At 34.0% G+C, this 21,475-nt stretch overlaps 1 protein-coding gene across 1 annotated transcript; it reads right to left on the bottom strand.

Moving 5' to 3' along the window:
• Nucleotides 1–1,723: 1,723 nt before the first annotated feature.
• On the bottom strand, nucleotides 1,724–19,782 carry Pop2 (CCR4-NOT transcription complex subunit Pop2). Its single transcript, XM_085959022.1, has 9 exons — nucleotides 19,680–19,782; nucleotides 19,233–19,422; nucleotides 15,638–15,751; nucleotides 14,876–14,985; nucleotides 12,140–12,253; nucleotides 6,712–6,830; nucleotides 6,160–6,317; nucleotides 5,058–5,198; nucleotides 1,724–3,456 (listed from the first exon to the last, which is right to left on the bottom strand). Exons 2-9 carry the CDS (start codon nucleotides 19,404–19,406, stop codon nucleotides 3,340–3,342), a joined length of 1,047 nt encoding a protein of 348 aa, XP_085815148.1. The 5' UTR covers nucleotides 19,407–19,422; nucleotides 19,680–19,782; the 3' UTR covers nucleotides 1,724–3,339.
• Nucleotides 19,783–21,475: the final 1,693 nt, after the last annotated feature.

Raw genomic sequence — 21,475 nt, 5'->3', positions numbered from 1 at the left:
GTTTATTATACTATCTAAATCTAAATATAATTCGACCGCGAAATGGCACCATGCTCTCGTCAACACATATGGACAGGTGACCGGCGAAGTGGCCGGCTCGGCGCAATAGAATAAATTAACTTGTTGGCGCCGCGACGGACACATGTGGCCGGCACATCATAAAAACCAATATTTACGTAAAAAAATCATCAAAATGAAAAAAAACATTATATTCTTTCATTACCTATCAAATAATACCTTAGAGACAAATAATCATTTTTTAACTATTTTATGTAAAACTAGTTGGCGATCAATGTGTTAAAATATCATGGAAGCGAGAGAAGCTTCAATATTATTGGTCATTGCAATAGATATAAATACCTACATGAAATGATTGGAGGTAACAATGGGATGGTGATTCTTCCTGTTATTTTCTTATGATTATACTAACCATTCTAGAATCCTTATGAAAATGCTGTAAAAGGTGGTACTATACCACTCAGCCATTATAGATAGATATTATTGTTTATACTGTGCGAAAACATCTTGCTACGCTTCTAGGTGCTGTTGTCTACTAAATGGGAGGAGCTTGTTAGTTTATAATGGAAGTGTAGTTAAAAATGGGCGGAGCATGTTAGTTCACAGTTTTAACACGTAGCCAAGAAGATGCTTTCGCACTATAGATACACCAGTATAAGTTGTCTGATGAGTGAGGGCACCACATGCTAACATTCGACATGTCATTCAACACTTTTTATACTGTGATCTTGGTTCTGAATTCGAACACCAGACAATTTATGATGGTACAGTATAACCTCGTTTTTACATGCCCGGAATTCACGTTTTCCCGGCAATTGCGTGTAATTTTTTCAGTCCCGATGTATTTCAGTACATTTAATACCCGCATTTACGTTTTTCTTTCCCGCGATTTACGTCGGAAATATTCAAAATATGCGAGTTCCGCGCGCTTGACATTGATTGGGTCGTGACATTCGAACGGTGTAAGGTGTTTGGAGGGAAAACTCCGTGTCTTTAGAACGGCGCACGGTGATTGGTCGGCGAGCGACGCTGTGATTGGCCCGAGTTCGGCGCATAACAAGGTGATTGGTCTATTGGTCGCCATCTTTTCTTTTGGCATCATGTTTGTGTTTTGTATACACTCCGTCTGTCATTAGTCTTACAGGTTCGCGGTTTATTTATTTCATATTGCTTTTGGTTCGATTATTATTCATTTTTACGTCCTCATTCTTTCAAACACATAATGTCTAACCAAAGGAAAACTTTGTCAGTGCAAGTTGATGACATTGTTGACAGTCATTTAACACCAGCATACTTGTCTGGTGAAGAACTGTCTGATGAAGAAGAGGTTGATATTCCAACAAAAGAAGAAGCAATGAGGTTCATCGAGGGTTTAAATACCTACTTTACAAGCTTTGCTGATATCCAAGATGACACTTTTAAATGTTTATATAGTCTTGAAAGAGAATTACATAACAAAAAAACAAAAATGCAACAGACATATGATTTTTTTTAATAAAAAATATTTCAATAAAAATTTAAATTGAATGTTGTTTTTAATAAAAATTTATTTTTTTAGAAACAAAATTTAAATGTTCTTTTTTTCAATACCTTTTACATTTTCCCTCCAATTAGGTTTTTTTTTTTGAGTCCCATAAAAAACGTAAAATAGGGGTTATACTGTATATCTATAGGATAGAGCTGGCATGTATTAATAAAAGACATATTATTATTTAAATTATCTCTTTATTTATGAGTTGCAGCTAAAAAATCAACTGAACTTGACAAAATGGATGTTTTATTTTGGAATATACAAATGAAGGCTCTGCCAAATTTAGGTGACCAAGAGATATTGCAAATTAAGCGGTCGATTTCTCAGTTATCATAAAATATTATCCAACAGAATGATTTTCATATAAAATTTAACAGTTTTGTGTAAAATGTTCTACCATACCTTTTTAATAATTAAAATGCGGCCTACGTACCATAACTATTAATTCAAGTAACCGAGAGTAACATTGAAATTTTTAAATCACAATAATTTTATTGAATACGATCGCCCGACCAAAGAATAATACTTTCTTTTCGAAAATAGACTTTCTAATATGAATTTGATCCCGCCTACTTTAATTAAAAATTTATTAATATTCATTGAAAGTACACAATTTGATATTATAAATATTTAAAAGTGGTACACAGATATCACTACCATAACTTCACGTGATAAGATTTAAAATGTTGCAATATCTAGTGAAATACTACACTGAAAACAAAAGTATATTCTTAAAGCTATCATATATTAAAAAAAAAAACATTTATAAAATAGTTAACACAATGCCTTGTGTTTCAATACAGGATTCCAGTATCCTATAGTGAATATGATAATGGAAATAATATAGTATGTATGACTCCAATTTAAAAAAAAAAAAAAAAAACTCATTGTACTTACCACATGATTAGACGAGACATGTGGCATAACAATAACGTGGTAAATACAAATGAATTTAATTGATCATAATTTTTATCCAAGTAAATTCTGAATATGCATCAAAATGACAAATCAAATTATTAATTTAATTTAAAACATTACATTACAATAAGAGTAATTTTGCTAATATTGAAGCAATAAGATTATTATTAATGTCTTATTAAAGCTACTTTATCATAGGATAAGCTTATATTGGAGACATACAATACTATAATTTATATATTATAAATAAAAATTGGCACCAATCAATAGCTTAACGGAGCTTTCTTTTATATACACAACATTATGAGGTTTATCATAATATAATACCACGTATAAAAAAGAAAGATGTAGGATATCAATATGACGTCTTAATTAATATGTTTTACTATACTCTGACCAACATATCATAGTGATGTATGTAGTGCAAAGGGATGGAAGCAGGGGGCAGGGATATAGAGTATGTGGAAGGGCGAGGGGGATTTATAGTTACCCAAATGGCAGCTATGACATGTTGCCCAGAATATAATATAAGTCATACTGTAGTCTCAACGTAACACATAGCTATGATAGGCGCCACTATGCAACATTATATAACAGCCGACGGTAATTTTCACTTTTTCAAATTGATTTACACATTCACTCACTGTTTGTTTGTTACACGATAACATAATTTAACTGGAAGCCGAACGAAACTGATTATCCGATGTTCATTTTAAAGTCACCAATTTATTTGAAAGCAGTAAGAGTTTATCACAATTTCCGTGAGATGAATGATCACTATTTTCTTTTATTTATTAGATTATTATATCCTCGCTAATTTTAATGCCATCAAAAGAATGTATGTGCGGCGCGGCCTCCTGCTGGTCGGGCGATCAGGATGAGCTGCTGTTGTCCCCGTTGTCATGGAAACTGTTGCCATTGACGGAGAACGGAGCGCCCAACCCGTACAAATGCCCACTCGAGCTCTCGATGTTGTCGTCGAAGAATATCTGAAATTCAAATATTCAATTTAATTATTTTAACAGATTTGTGGACACATGTTATTTACATACTTCACCTTATTACGCTACAGCATCGGAGCATAGAGAAAGCATAATATCGCACCACTTCCCTCATACTATCACTACGTCCCGTGCCTCCTGCCATGTCAGACTTGCAGCATGCAGATCACTATTGTAGCATAGCTGCAGAGTGAGGGGGTTGACCACTGTGGAACGTCTCACTCTCGGGCAGCATTCGAAACACAGTGTCCAAGCCACATGCACCCATAAGATACCAATACTCAGCCAGAAATTCCTGTCCTCTTCGAAATCACTTTTCACACAGCACACTTTCTTTATCACCATGATGGGTTTTTATAATACAAGTATAATTTTAATAAACTATATCTTTTATCCAACGAATAAGACACAAAATTTCAGAATGTAGCATCCGATAGCCAACATTATAATGCAATTTGATAAGCATTTCATGCAACCAGTACTAGTTAAAATTGTTGTGATTCAATAAGATTCCCGTAGCTTAATTGTAAAAGCATACTGGCGTGAATCCAGCAGATACAGGTTCAAGTCCTGTCGCGTGTCCTTTTTTTTTCTGCAAAATGATTTTTTCTAGTGTGTATTATATGCATGAGATGTTTTCAAATTATGTATATATGTTACACCGAATGTGCGAAATTGACTATTACATGAAATGGGCAAAATTTTGGCTAATTCATGTAATAGTCAAGCCTGTTGCCTTATTCATGAATTAGGTAAATTTTCTGCTGAGTACATGAATTCGCCAGGGTATGGAATTCTTGAACTGTCAACATGACAGAAGAAAAAGTAAATTTAATACGGATGGTTTTATTAGTTATAATTGGACATAATATAATATTATTATTATTAGGTTAGGTTAGGTTTTGTAATTCTGAATTAAAGTATTCAACTGAATGTCCATTTTGAGGTTAGCTATCAAGTGTCAACAAACTATCACAAACATTCAATCGACCAAGCACGAATCAAATCACAAAAATACTTTTCAATAAAATTCTTCCGTTATCATATTATAGTTCTAGATTTTTTTTGCGCATAGTAAATGGATATGAACGTCATTGCAGTTATTGATTGGTATATTTTTATATTATAATCATTGACATTTGACACATTTGTTTAGTTTGATTAGTTGAAAAAAATACCACCGGAGCGCGACTATCTATTTTGACCATAGATAATATATGTACATTTTGACCAATGCATGAGCATTTTGATACATTTAGTTTAGTTGCAAAAAATACCACCGTAGCGCTACTATCTAATTTGTCCAATACATGAACTAGACAGAAAAATTACTGCCGAATTCACGTACTCTCCAGATATTTTGTCTAATTCATGAATAAGGTAACGGGCTTGCATTTTTCATGATTTAGGCAAAATTTTGCCCATTTCATGTAATATTCAATTTCGCACATTCGGCGTAACATATACATAAGCATAAGGTTAGCTGTGACAATGGGATATGCCTGCCCAATGATGTCACATTGAAGGACTGTGTGGTTGGAGTATGAGTTGCCGCTTCATGCACATTTTTATAAAACTGATGAAATCACCTCTTTTATTTTGAAGAAAGCCATTCCGGTGAGAAGAGAGTCTGATCCGGCTTGATGCTGGGGGCCAACTCTTCTTAATTCTAATTGGTCTGCCACTTCCTGTAATCCCCCCTTCAAGTTCTTGCACAGCTTCATAAGATACTAAAAGAAGATACAATAGGTTTAATAAAACTAGTGTGCAGAAATATATAGGATTATGAAGTCTAAATCCCTTGTGCCAAATGTAACAGTGTAATATGTACTATGCTTCATTACACTGGCCATGGATCAGGTATCTGCATTAGTGAGTGTGCATGAAATATACATTATGTAGTACAAACTGACGGACAGCTTTTCAGGTGTCAGTTTCACAAGAATTTATAAAAAAAGTATAACTTAAAACCGTTTTGATAATAGGCATAAAATGACATACATATTTTCAAACAATGAAGCGTTTTAAAAATTTAGTTGAATTAGATTTTGTTATTACTAGCCGGTGACTTATACGGATATAACAATTGACAGATATACAGAATGAAGAAAGACTGATTCGAATGGAATGTAATTTATCCTCCTATATTAGTTAATAATGGTTGGATTTAAGTGCATGCCTCTCTACCTGCACCTCACCTCACCGTTTCGCACTACCATCTTACTACTTTACCTACTCGTGATAAATTGTTGCAAATGTGTTACATCGAGAAATTTTATCTTGCAACATTTGAACCGTTTGAGATAGATGAAACTATTATATATTGGTACCAACAATGTAGTCTACGGTGTACAAGTTTCATCAATATTGATCCAGTATTTTTTGAGTTATAAAGGAACAAAAAAATAGACAAATAGTGGTATAGTGGAAATTGTGAAAACGCTAATCAAAAGGCAAATATTTCAAAATCGCACACATCAATTTAATTATTGAAGTGACTACTTAGCGAGAATTTTACTTGGCAAGGTAATATTTGTAGAAGCAAGATATGAAGCAATGAAAATCGATGAATAATTATTATTTAATTAACAATTAATACTAGGCAGATCATGTGTTGCTTAGGGTGACACATTCTAAAGCAGCAGCGAATAGAACAATATATAATAGTGACAAAACTTTCTTTTCAATTACCTTAACATCATATACAGTGGGGAAGTAAAGCCGTAGACTTTCAAAGAATTCACTTTCGTCCGGTGGCAGATTTTGATCAGTGAGCAGTTTCAAAAGGTAACCAAAATCGTATCCGGAATGAAAACTGAGCCATTTAATATTGTCAACGAGAACGATTCCTGGAATTATAAAATTGTACATAAGTAAACCGAAGTAAAGTATTATTTAATTCAAATATACACATGTGACAAAAAAACGCATGTATGTAGTTGCTTATGTATCGATCAATATCAATATAGTAAGTATGACTGTCCAAGTGTGCACTCGGTTACCGAATCATTCATACTAAAAATGTTAAGGATTAAACATGTGTTGTAATACCAAAATTCATAAATCTTTCTCTAGTTACAGTGTCCAAGGTCTTTGGATAATATTGGTTGAAAGGTGTACAATACCATGGTTAGCAATAGTGGGGTATCTAAGAATAGATTTACTATGTACAAAGCAAATTTCAGGGCAGTGACTTCTGTGATATTAACACAGATGTCTGCTATTTGGAAAAAGCAAAGTTACCTGAGGTTAAAAGATATTCTGCGAATACGAGAGGTTCAATGCCATCCTCTTCGTGCTTCTTGAATTGTAGGCCTGAGTTTTGTAATAAATCAATGGAATCCTGTGCATACATGTCTTCTCTGGAAAATAATAGATAAATCTACTTATAAAACAGTTACATGGGGGTATACATTTTTACATAATTAACTTTCATAATTCTTTATTTCAAATTTAGAATTCCACAAAATTTTATATCGGCCAAACAAAACAAATCAGTTAAGTAGAAGTCAAAATGTGTTATAATATAACGCAAAGAACATAGCGTAGAATGAGCAATGAAGCTAACTTCCATTTAAATGGGATTGTTAACAAACATTCTCATTACTGGAGAAATCGAAATCCAAGAAGTGTTCATTGAGACGATATACGTCCCGTTCGATCTCAATCGACACTCTAAGACTGACAAACATCAACACTCTAAGACAATCGAACTTTTGGCAAAAACAAAATAATTTCCAGAAACAATCAAATTCAATGATCTTTTCGCTCACCGGATTTGATCACAGATTTTTTTTCTGTCACCAACCAGAAACACTCAATTGGATATTGAAACAATAGGTAAATGGTCACCACCATGAGATAGAAAGATATTGTCAATAATGAAAAGAATGAAATAATAGTAAATGGCTGTCATGTCGAAAGAAAATATCAAAACATTTTTGATGGCCCTAGCCATAACAATATTATGGAATTGGAATCAATTTGGGAATGTTTCACATACTTACTGACATTTAGAAATATCACATTAGGTACATATTTAAGCTTTCACATTGAGAGTGCCACCTACAATCGTGTCGGAAATGGAAAATAATATTGAAAGAAATATTCATAAATTGTGCTTTACGAGGAAGATAGAAACATAAAAAAAAGGAAAATAATAAGAATTTCTAAAAAAAAGGTTCAGTTGAGACAGAAGGGTATTAACCTTTTTATCGCGACATAATTTCGCTCATGTACTTGTTCGGGCGCGCTGCGATTTTTACGATTCATAAATCATACCGAAACGTCATTAAAAATGTACCTAATATAGCTTTATTATAGTTTTATTATAGCTCTAGCTATAATAAAACATTCCTTTTAATTTTACAGCATGTGAAAATAAACAAAAAGATCGTAAATTAAGCAACAGAGCTTTAAGAAATTCTGTCATACATAATAAAGCACGCTTGGAGTACATACCGCAGAGTGAAGTGGCCTCTATGATACTGGATAAGTGGTAGACATTTGCGCCGATGATTAATGTTCACACGTTTTTTAACACCAACACAGAACGCACACAATCGTTATTGTTATATTATTTCCTTACAACTTGGTCTCATATTTCAGTCACACCTAATTAATGTTTATGGCTTAACTATATTTCAAAAATTGATTTTGTCATGGTAGTCATAAAAACAGGGCACAGAGCATAAAGCGACATCACATGCTTCACACATAATGTTCGTCATTTTTCTTTTTTTATCTTTAGTAGTTGAAGCAATACACACACGACATCTTCGATATGGTTTTGTTTTATTTACTGTTGGAGGAATTTTACGGGGTAAATGTCTTAGGAGTTCTGTTTTTAAAATTCTTTTTGGGTTATTAACTACACGAGTAGTTTGTGATGTCGATGGTCTTGAGGCACTGCCATATGTTTCGATTAATTGCCGGATTACGTTTAATTGAAATTCAGCTAAACTAATTTTTTTACCGGTGATAACTTTGTAAAGTATGCTACTATTTAATAAAAATAAATCTATGATGTGGAATCCAACCTTTTTATACCACTTAAGACTCTTTCGCATACACGAGAGGCTGCTCAACATCATGTCAGCTTTGTCTACCGTGCCCATATTTTTATTATAATCCACAACGCATTGTGGTTTTATAATGGGTTGTCCTGTGGCCCTATTAATTTTATCTGTCGGTACCATGGAGTCATCGTGCATGGTACTGATCATATGCACTTCCCGCCTATCATGCCATTTTAACACGAGCAATGGGCCACAGTTAAGAGATTTTACTTGTCCTTTCTTCAGTTTATCAAATTTTGGCATTGACTTTCGTGTTTTACGTACCGTGCCCCGCAAGCATTTGTCTTTTTTTTATGTAGAAACTGAAATAATTCTGGGCTGCTGTACCAATTATCACAAAATAGTTTATGCCCTTTACCAAAATAATCCTTCATCAAAGTGGTGACAACAGCCCCAGATATTCCCAAAAGTTCACTATCACTTATTTCGGTTTCTACACCACAATAAATAATAAAGTCTAAAATATAACCGGTTTCCACATCACAAATCACAAATAATTTGATTCCAAACCTATGTCTTTTTGACGGTATAAATTGTTTGAATATTAATCTCCCTTTAAAAACAATGATACTTTCGTCGATGCAGAGATTTTCGTTTGGTAGCATTGTTTCTTTGAATATTTTTCTGCAGTGGTCAAGAAGTGAGCGCACTTTATAAAGACGATCTCCAGTAGGGATTTGGGTATCAGAGTAATGTAGCATTTGTAGAATCAACTCATACCGATCTCTTATCATAGTTTGGCCAAATATTTTAGAATTTAATAATGGATCAGCACTCCAATGTTCTTCAATTGTGAGATGGCGATTTCTTGTCATCAACATTGATACAGCATAAAAAACATACATCTCTTCTGGGCATGTATCATACCAGGCATGGATCCTTGCATTCGGAGTGTGGGCTTGTGTGTTGAGCATATGGTTGTGGTAATTATTTGTATGGTTAACTATGGTATTCATTATTGTTTTGTTAAGAAAATGACGAAAAAATTCCATTTCTGTGGAATTTTCATTGAGCTGTACACTAGGGTTAACGCCTGAGTTGAAACTATCAAAATCGTATGTGATCGGCACGAAGGGACCCGCAGTCCACGATTGGAGTAAACTGTCTGGTGCTGCACTGGTAGACGGTTCAGCCACTCCTTCATCACTGCCTATATTGGAAGGCTCGTCAACATCGTCGGGATGTTCTACTAGCGCAGCTTCTTCATTATCACTTTCCATCTCATAGTCCGAATCCAAACATTCAACATCAGGGATAGACATTTTTATTTAAACACTAAATATGCTATTATAACTTAACAGTTTTGAGGAAATTTAAAGTTTTAATTCACTACACAATAATATTAAATTTTAATCTTAGTTCTTTATTCGACTAAAATGAGAAGAATTTTAATCATCACTTTCCTTGAAATAAAAATGAGTGGCCGTGAATTTTGAAAATCTATTCTACATTTTTTAATTTAAATTTAAATATTTTACAGATTATTATTTACTTATTCTCAATTTTTCGTATGTATTTCCATACAGTACAAAAGATTTATTATAGGAATTTTAAATTATTTATGTGTTAATAATTTCGTTTTCACTTTACAACCACTGATTTAATTCATAAAATCACTTTTCATTTAAAGAATTAACGCACATAATTAATTATTAACAGAATGGCGCATCAATAATAATTTTATAGAAAACCGTAAAAAACTTTGAAATGTATCAATCACAACACGAAAGCAATCGACTGTTGAAAATTATCACCGCACTAGCCGATTTCATGTATGAGATCATTAACATCAATTCGCGCCGGCGCAAATTGCGCAAAGCAACTAGCGGTAAATTTTGAAACCAATCATTGGAAATCTGTTTTACTCCAATATCGACAGGGTATGTGTCTTTGCTTAATTTCGAATTATCTAAAAAGTCTTATTGAAAAAAAGTCACAGATGTCAGTAAAGGAATAACCCAGCTAGTTTTTCAAACAAATTTCGACTGTATTACTCGCCGAATTACGAAAATACGGAGGTAGAAACTTATGGGCACTTCTGGATGCCCTTAGCGGTGAACGGTTTAACTATCATGGGCATTTCTAGATGCCGTTAGCGGGAGGAGGGTTAATGCCAATACAAGGTTTTATTCACCTGCAACAATATACATATTGTTTGAATAGAATAGAAGAAATTGGGTTGACTGTATAATGATAATATATAGATTTTTTTTTCATATTTAGAAAGGTTATTGTACCCCAGACGACAAATGCAATAACAAGGAAAATATGTGCAAAGAATTTAGAGTACAGACGGGTTTGTCAAGCATAGTCTCACAAATAATATGTTGGTTGAACATTAAGGTCAATATGCAACAGCTATGCAAATGTTTACCTATGTTAGCTTTGACAAATGAGTGAATTTGATCTTCAATAATAAGTCGTATTGGAATACATACATCAAATGCCAGACAAGGAAGAAATTGTGACAAATCCAATGAGATACATTATAAGTATAAATGCATTTCAAATGGACAATAACTTATAGTTCAACTGTTTAGAACCAAAGAAACCTATCTCAATTTTTAGCAACTTCGAGTTACGTCATCATGTTAAGTGACAGACATAAAAAACAGGTAAAGGTAGTTCAATACGTATCTCCTGTAAATAGAGAAAAATGAGATACATCTCTTTGACCTCAAGCGCAAAGCACACTGCGAGTGGCCATGCACGCATCGCATGGGTTCTTGCAGTGTGCTCTGCCACCTGGTGGGCGAATTTATACTGTGCTGAGTTGATTACATAATCATAAATTCAGTCAAGACCAAAATACAGGACTTAGCGTGTAATCAAAAGGGTTGATGGAAAATTAAACCACCTAGGTGAAGTAATTTAAAAGAAAATCGTTCGCTTCAATTAAACTGCAAGTCTAACTCAAAATCTGACTTCAGCTTCAACCTAATCAACATTACTGCATGAGAGTACTTGTATTATTACATTTGAATCATTTTTAGCAACCCGAGTTTCACCTTTCAGCATCTTCGGACTCTATCTGCATACATAGTGGCTGAAGATGACAAAAAAACAATACAAAAGGTATAATACAAAACTCATGTTAATTCATTTTTTTTTTTAAAATAAACAAGTGTTAATGTTGACACCATTGAATAGATTAAAACACATTCACTGCTGATTAGATAATTACTAATTAATTACCACATTTAAATAGCATGCTAATTGTATCAAATGGCCAACTAATGCTTACGCGAGTCTTTAGCACTGAAAGACTTGACAAAATTACAACATATAAAGGTAGACAGATAGCAGCAGAAGTAGGCAAAAGATGCTCTTGGCTATGGAACTTTTATACGTGGCTTGATGTCCTAGACATTGGTGATATATACGATCGCCACAGGATAGGAAGATGTATTGCAATTTGGCTGTCAACGTTCGATAGAAGGCGGTACCATAAGAAGAATATATAGAAAAATCCATTAAAAAAAAAACAATAAGACACCAACCATACAGCCGTGAAATCAACAAGCTTCCAGAGAAATAAAAATAAAAAGCCGAATGTATTATTTTTTAAATTCATTACATGAATGATGACTTACTGTAGGTTAAATTTAAAATTGAACTGCCATGTTGTGTATTCTGCTGGTGTCTTGCCATTTTCATCCATAAAAGTGAGACCGAGTTGAATTATCCGCAAGAGATCGACATTACATCTGAAAGAAGAAAAAAAAATCATGTATTTACAGAAGACACTGAACAAGTGGTGAACAACAGCCCATGGGATGCGAGGTAGTATTTCAGTAGGTGTCAGGAGAAAAATGTGTACTATATGTATAATAAGAATCCGGTGAAAATAGACGGAGGTGTCCAACCATCTCTTATCTCAGTGCTTATTTATCTTCAAGGATAAACATATTGAAAAATGGAAATAGTTTTCTGGTCTTCCAGCTCTGGATATATTCCGAAGACTTGATAAAAAAGCACTTCCGTGTCATTATTCAATTTGCAATGAGATAATTGTCTTGTTGAATTTGGATTCAGTTATACATTGTCAATGTCAAGAGAAAATTTAGCTACATTTTGACAAAATCAAATTGTTCCTCGTTGACAAAGGAAAGTCTATTAGTGTCAACATGCAAGGTTAGCGATCTCATTATTGTTGACATTAAGTTTCACCTTGAAAATATTATGTTCATTATACCGAGTGGAGTGTGACCAGAGTATCTGGTGTGTATCTATGTATTTATTTACAAATGTGTCCAAAACTCAGGAGAGAATATACATATCATTATCCGCAACACTTATTCCCTGTACGACCCGCGAACATTTAGCTAAATTTGAAAATCAGTAAAAAGAAAATATTACCATATTAATATGGTATGGTATGTGTATTACTGTACTAAATATATGATTGTCGTGACATTCATCATTCAATGTATCAGAGTGAGTGTGTCACACTGCCACACCTATTGTGTGATATTATATGCGAGTAAACTCACCCGCCATTACATGGTTTGTGGGTTAAAATCTCGCCGATGCATTGAATAAAAGTTTTTTTCAATCAATGTAGATAACAACCAATCACCATAAAAAGAATTCAAATATCTCCACATTGTGGAGATCCAAATACTCCTTCATTGGAGTAGATATGGCATTGTTACCATAATTTATAAAATTCTGAAAATTTAACCTGAATTTTTTTTAAATGAAATGAAAACAATTACATATTAAATTAGCTAATCCATGCTTATTTCTACATAGCGTGTAACACTGTACAGAATAAATGCATGATTTATTTTCTTTCAAGGAACAAAATAATAATACTATACAAAATTATGCCTTCTTCCTGTTTACATTACCTAATTTCAATAAGTATTACATAATGTTTATTCTAGATATGAAATATAATGTGATTTCTAATAATTTAATTTGTAGGCCAAACTTAATATTGATGTATTGACAATAAATCACCCAGCCAAAGGCTGATAAATGCATTGTAGTATGTCCATACTGTGTTTAGCAATAATACCTCACAACATAATATTAAAAAGCAATTTTCCTAATATGCAAGGCTGAAACTGCTGTACACAAAGGAAAATGACAGTCCTTGAAATGCCTATCCATAGATAATCTTTCTACCAAGAGAGAATAGATGAGATTGTTTTATGTTGCTATGGAAACTGTGGGCTATTTATTAATCATGTGAGGTTCATCAATTTCAAAACATATTATTTAAGAAGCTGTATCACACAATTGGATAATATTTAAGTTTATTATCACTGTTTTCAGTAGCTAATTCAACAGTAATACATGTGCTAGATTCTCAGTTGACTGAACAAGACAAAAAATCATAAAAAGCGAATAAAGAATCCAAATGTCAATACTTTTCATGAATGCGTACTATTCTTGAATATAGGTCAATTATCTGGAAACCTTATAAAATTTCCTACAAGCTTATTTTAGAGTGCGTCCAGAAGAAATTTTTTCAATGTTATAATTATAACGCATTTTATTATTTTAGTTTCGATAATTCGTCAAAAGATTATGTTGCGACTGCCTTTCACCAAAGCAAGCTCGTTTCTCACACTTTTGAAGCTCGTAAGACATTTTCTTTTACGAAGGGTGGTTTCCAATCCTGACGAATTTGAATTTATATACCCCTATGTGATCTATGACCGCTTTCGGAATAGAACTGTTTCCTCATACCAGGCTTACCAGGTATGAACGGTGAGGGGTGTGAGTCTAAAGCCTCAATGACACTGAGCTACTTTACAATCTGCTTGTTGGCGAATTTACAATCTGCTTGTAAACTCGCCCAGTGTCATCATCGAACAAGCTAACAAGCAGATTGTAAACAATCTACTTAGAAAAGTTGAAAGCCGGTCAACTTTACAGTTACTTAACAGTAGAGCGGAGTAGTAGCGACCTCCCGGTAAAAAAACGAGCTACTCAATACGTCCTGTCAAAATTGTACCAAAAATGACGGTTTCAACTTGCTAGCTTGTTGGCTTCTGAGCGAGTGGAGAGTTTTGTGTGTCATCATCACAATCGCACTAGCCGACTCGCCGCTTTTAAATTCGCCAACAAGCAGCTTGTAAAATAGCTCAATGTCATTGAGGCTTAATCATTGCACTCCCCAGATATATAGACATTTTTTGTGATTTGCTGTGTATTTTGTTTTTGAAATTTTTATGTTTTTTTTTTCTTGAGGGTTATGTTCACTAAATATTTTTATTTAACTTGCTTGATTATAACCAGTTCTTCCTGAATTCTGATTTTTAGACATTTTTTTGTTTTTAAATAAATAAATAAATAAATAAAGGAGACAGACATACCTGAGAAGTTGGTACTGATAGTCAGCCGTTGATCGAAATTCCCCGATTGGCCGAGCAACCACTCCAGGAAATTCTGTGTCCATCGCCACCCAGTGATATTTTTTAACCACCTGAAAAACCATACAAAGCACATAAACAATAATTCAGATAAAATGATTCAGAAACATATCGTGGACATCATTGTTTAGGGATTTGAGGTAATATCATTCATATGGTGGTGAAAATAATTGATCCGATACTTATATAATACGCCAATTACAGTGTAACCTTGTAGCCTTGTACTGATTTCATTTATACTAAGCCAAGATTGAATCATTTTTTTTTTGTTGCCCATCACTTATGCATAAACAAGTCGTGAAAAACTACAGCATAATAATATGTCAAACTACTCCATGGAATAGATCAGTCGGGGAAATATTGGTGACGTTTACAGGTGTCATTTGAAGTTATTTTTATGAACTAATTAAATGATTTGCATGAAGTAGGTAATGGAAGAAATAAATATACAAATCAAGTCATCTAGTGGTACCTGCCGAAGAGATAGAAAATGTCTGAGAGGAACGCACAGGACCAAGAGGAATGGAATGGTCCAGGCTGATAAATGAATTTTCATCAAAAAAATATATTGTTAATCCTTTCCACGCAGATGGCACACCCGTTTGTGCCCTCATTAATTGGCCATTCGATATAATTAGCATGTTATTTAAAGGTGGTAATTAAATAGTAATTAAATGCTCCGCGGTTAATAAGTTAATGACAAACCTGTCTGATAGTTCGAAATTCATCTTCCAAATTGTGTTTCCAAACATCTTTGATTCCACACTCTTCATTTGATGGAATACCGACACCACCCACAGCGCTTGCAGAAGGCATACTCTGCAAACAAAAATCACACGATTCCATCATTCACATTTCAAAAGAAACATTGACAATTTCAAAATACACTTTTAATGCACTGAGTTTACCGAACGTTTCACTTTCACAGGACATATCCTCGGATAGACGCGCCCTGATTTGCAAACGTTATTTTTATAATACATATTTCACAACAGTTCTTTAGCAACACGGGTGGCTTCCGATTGTGTGCTAAATTCGAACTGATTGTTTTCTCTGAGTTGCAATTTTGTTTGTTAGGCAATTATCTATTGGTAATGAAGACCAGAAGGGTGTCAAATAACACTACTCAGCAAAACAAACAAAGCACAATGAAACATGGTCTCATGTTGTTACAATTATTATGATAACAAAACAGGACACTTCTCTAAAAATAAATAGGTGAATAATATGTAGGTACTACTAACACGAAATGGAAAATAAAATATTACATAATATAAAAAGCAATAGTTGCAAATATTAATAAAACAATTGCATCTCGATCAAATCTTTCTTTCAATTGGTCATTGTAGTTTGTAGTACATATTCAGGCTTTGAGAGTGGAAGTTAACGTAACAGACTTTTCAGGAGAATTAGTTGATGTTCATTCATTCCAACCCAACCGCCATGAATCTAGGGCCAGATTTATGCTTCAAGAGACCGTGGGTCAATAAATTTCAGGGGTCCAAACAAATATTCAATAATAGATAAAGTATGCACCTGCCAATTTGTGGCCTTGAGCTATATTATATAGTCACTCTAGCCCAGGGGTCGGCAAACCACGGCTCGCGAGCCACATGCGGCTCTTTGGGTATTGGCGTGCGGCTCTTTGCCAAATTCCCAATTCACATTTTTTTACAAAAAGGATTGTTGTCATCTTAAATCCGCCCATTGCAAAAGTCGACAAATTAAATTTTTCTCCATTTCATATTGACACGAGAACTTTTGAAAAGGATTTTTTTGTGGATTTAACAAGCAAAGAGTTATGTAGCTTCAAATTTGTAGTTCTTACCACCAAAATTGAGGATTTGGAGAGAGAAAAATGCAATTTAATTTCACAACACAGCGGAGTGCTCTAAAAGATCTACATAATAAGGTAGATACTACGATTTTTAATACATGGTATAGCTTTTCGAACTCATATTCGAGTCTACATGATATGTATGTGAACAATCATTTTAAAACATGAACAATATAAATAGCATTTAAAGAAGCCAAATAACCGATGAGAAATTGAAGTCACGCCTAAAATTGAAAACTGCAAGTTACATACCAAACATACAGACACTCTCCAAAGAAATGCAAGGAAGGTCATTGTTCACATTAGATTTAAGGAATGCGTGAAAATTGTATGTAACTCATTTTCTGTAAAAATTATATTTATAATTTTAACAATAAAAAAACTTATATTTGCGTTAGTTTTATTCGCAAAATCTTCTTCACTTGATAAATAAACAATAACATTCACTCAAATAAATCATATTTATAAAAATACATCTACATAATATGGCTCTCGAAAATAAAATTAACTGTTGTGATACTCATATTTGGCTCTTTTGGTCCAAGAGTTTGCCGACCCCTGCTCTAGCCCTATAGTAAATCCAGCCGTCTGAATCTAAACACACACTTAAATAACAAAATGGGAGCAGCAGAAATGTGACAAAAAAATAATGTTAGATTTGAATTTAATTGTTTCAAATAGCAATTCAATACTATGCACGTACTTATCTTAAAAGTGGTAAATTACCATTTTCAATACAAGAACTATGGACAATCTGGAAGTGTTTTTATTTGAGAGTATTGATTGTTGGCCTCGGGTGTCCATATTGGAGAAATGAGTGCATTTGACAACATAGCTGGCGGATTCAAGCCTGCAACCTACTGACCAAACATCAGCTTCTGCTCTATTGACAACACTACTGGTCTAACAATACAGAATATGCTGCTTAGGTACATGGTTGCATGAAAGGAATCCACGTTTAATTGTACAGTTATATGAATGAGAATTGGATTTCTAAATTAAGCAACACGCAATAAGAATTATGCAGCGTGTGGATTGCCCTTGTAGATTTAATGTAATATTGTGAGGTCTTGAAACAGGCCTTGTACTACAATACGTTGGACTGGGAACAGCTGACAGAAGTCAGGCAATAATTATTTGGAAATCAAAGTACAGGTACCGCTTGTGCAGCTGACAAGGTATCGGGCTTTTAAAGGCAAGATTTCAAGTGTCCAGAGGCAACCTTGGCAGCGTTTAATATTATTATAGTCGCAACGTGCATACGTGCATGCATCGTGAGATCGGTAGCAGCCAGCAATACTATGGTTGACAGTAAAGAGGCAGAGCAAAACTCCATACACGGGTGAGATACATTGCGACAAGAATTGAGTCCGTAATATCGAATTCAAAGCTATTTTGGTTATAGTGCCGCATGACCGCATGATCATTTATCATTTATTTTTGTTTGGCGGAAACAGTTTATCGCATGTAGACAATTATATTAAATAATATGTACCCTTTTCTGTTGGCGCAAATGGGCAAAAAAGAAATTTATAAAAGGTCATGCGGTCATCTGCGACACTATTACCGCTAATTTACACATAATAGGTACTATTCTTAAATAAATTGCTGCTACTCCGGGTTATAAGGCAGCTGGTTCCGACGTAATCCCTGTAGACAGATCTTTTTGTAGGTATCATTATTAAGGTAATTATAGGTGGTACTGTCTTTCTTGTAACTTTTCATAACTTTACTCTTGGCAATTTCAGAATGCCATTAGTGTCATTGAATCGGTAATTATAATACAAAAATTCATAAGACTCCTTCCAAGAATGGTACAACAATATTACATCTCTCATAAAATGTATGAAAACCGATTTTAGACTTTAAAATATCGAATAACCTAAATCTTTGACAACTGACCTGCTTTTCGACTTTGTCCAAAATTATGAATAATGCAATATCAGAATATATTAATTAAATGAAAACTTTCCATGGTGAACAACTAAAACACTAACATAGACCATTATAGACTCCAGTTTAATAAAATATGTCAACATTATTCATAGAGATTGGCAAATAAATATTTCAACTCTTGTCAAATTTTGCAAGTTGTCACTAAGTACAGATGACTTTGTATTTATCAAGTTACTTTTGTGATAGCCAGTGTAAATAATTCTGCCAATTACAGATAAAGCTTGAAATGATAATAATATTATGAAATTTGACACAAGTCACAGACATAGGTTGCAATAAACATACCTACTTACTTATTTGATTCAAATTCCATTTGAATTTAAGGTTAGAATTAACATGTATTCCATGAAGTTTTATATGGACGCATTATTGTCGATCCATTGTTTGCAAGGTTAAAATAATAAATACACATGATAAATGGGCAAATTATTGAGTCTATTCGAAACGAAATCTATTTTAATTCAATCCCGAGATAAGATGACAATAGGTTTGACAATGGGAACTGACCTGTCTTACTGGTTCGAATTGGAGGGGTTCCTGGCCTTCCGCGAGTGCCGCACTCCACTTTCCACTGGGGGATCCAGCCAGTGAGCCCCTCAGCCCCCCGAGTTCCGACACTTTGTCGATATTTCCTTGCAATATCGCGTGCTCGGCGATGTCGAATTCAGATTTAATCTTCATTGGTTATGTTGCAAAACTGAAATGTTAATCAGTCAATTCACACGACAGGTTAAATCAGAACATACGGGCGATTTAGGTGTGCACTTTATTGTTTATTTTAAGCTCCGTTTACGAAATCCCTTCGATGCGGAGCTTATAAATAATTCCAGACTCACGATTTCCCAATACATCAGGGTGATTTGCGAGGGAAAGACCCATTTGTGTGGAAATATTGTGATAAATAGACGATAGAGTGTATATAGATTTAGTTGAGAAGATAATTATTATACTAACTCATGTTTCATAGAGGGCCGACATCGAATTGATCAGTGTTTATGCACACGCAAGATACACAACATAAACAAGCTGTCTGAATTTGATCGCCATTTTGTTACATGACGTTCGCCGCGTCCGCGCGTTGCCCCTTGCCGCACTGCGATACAGGAAGCATCACTAGCGACATCTAGCGATAATTCATTAAAATATTTTAACATTGTATTAAATCTTTATACAAATATTATAAAGCGGTAATTTTAAAACTCAACTGTAGTACCAAAATATACCATTGAGTATGGTGCAAAGTCAAGTTCGATGTTATGATAACAATACAAAAAAATCGGTGCGTGTACTTATGTAAACGCGTTAGAAATTATACTTCTTTGACGTATCAAAACTAAATAAGCCGTTACCTGAGTATATTTATATTACAGTGGATTAGGTTGATGAAAACGTACGCGATTCATCTGTGTCTCATAGCCCAGTCATGATAATTATTGTAATTTAATTATTGTATTGGACCAAAACTCATATTTGCCATACGCGGTTATAATCGATTCAGAAGTGCCCATGATGAATTAAAATTATTTACCAACTCAACATTCACAAAATGTATTTATTTATTGATATATAATTTTACTCATAAATAATACTTACATAAATTAATACAGCCTCAAATGTTGATACACAATCTTTACAATGAAAAATAAATATACACTCCAATATAAATAAAGTTTTATGAATATAAATTAACAGTGTACAATGTTAGTCTCCAGAAATTTGTTTATAAACATATATATTTATTATGACACAATATTGGTTTGTTATGTTTACAACACGTGCTCTTTACTTGGTTGTATTTAACGACTAACTAAATGACACTATGCGCATGCGCATGTACCCTTGAGATCGAAATGAATATACTTAATCATGATAATAAATTATGTGTTACATCGGCGCGCGCAACTTCGTCACACGCTAAAAATACACTCTGATCTGTTTACCCAAACGCGCCAAAAGAAGTAGGTATAACTTCAAAAAGCTTTCTTGGAAAAGATGGCTACTAAACTTATGAAAATGGCTGTAAAAAAATATTACTAAAACCACTAATGTTTATTCAAACCCTGATAAGATCCTATGTAGTAAAGATTGTTTGCATACGAAAGTTGTAGATAGGTACGTCACTGGAAGAAAAAAATGATATGGTGTCTAGATAATAGTATTATTATGAGCGGCATGGCCCCCACAAAGGGGGGGCTGACAGGGCTCTAGCCTGGGGGACCGGGCTCACGAAGGGCCCGGCGAGTCGAGTCGACCAGATAAGTGATATAAACATAATATATCACAAATTCTCTGTAATAGTAAAAAAAGTGGCCTGCGGTGCTATTTTCCTTCAGTAATATTATTGCTTATTTAAAAATATGTGGTTATATGATACAATTTTTAATTAGGTACCCATGTATTAAAATATACAAAAAAACACTAAATATAGGTACACATTAATTTTAACACGTACCTACACACTTTGGAAAACGCTACTGTAGAGCGTCACACTGCCTTTATCTTTAGCGATAGGTAGGGGGGAGGGGCTGCCAAAGATCCTAGCTTGGGGGCCCGCTTCAGGATGTGGGGGCCATGATGAGCGGTACAAATCCCTAATAATTATTATGTCCTAATAAAAACATTGTTACCTGATACCTCCTAAAACATAAAACGGATATAAGGTAAATGTACCAGTAGTTGACCATTTAAGAAAAAAATTCAACAAAAATAACGATTAACGTTTAGTATTACACCGAATGTTGGCAAAGCAA

Source organism: Rhyacophila brunnea, unplaced genomic scaffold (assembly GCF_057557595.1).
Source record: "Rhyacophila brunnea isolate RB1 unplaced genomic scaffold, BYU_Rbru_1.0 scaffold_8, whole genome shotgun sequence".
NCBI lineage: Eukaryota > Metazoa > Arthropoda > Insecta > Trichoptera > Rhyacophilidae > Rhyacophila > Rhyacophila brunnea.
Note: the sequence above shows the minus strand (reverse complement) of the source record. Positions and strands in the feature narration are given on the sequence as shown.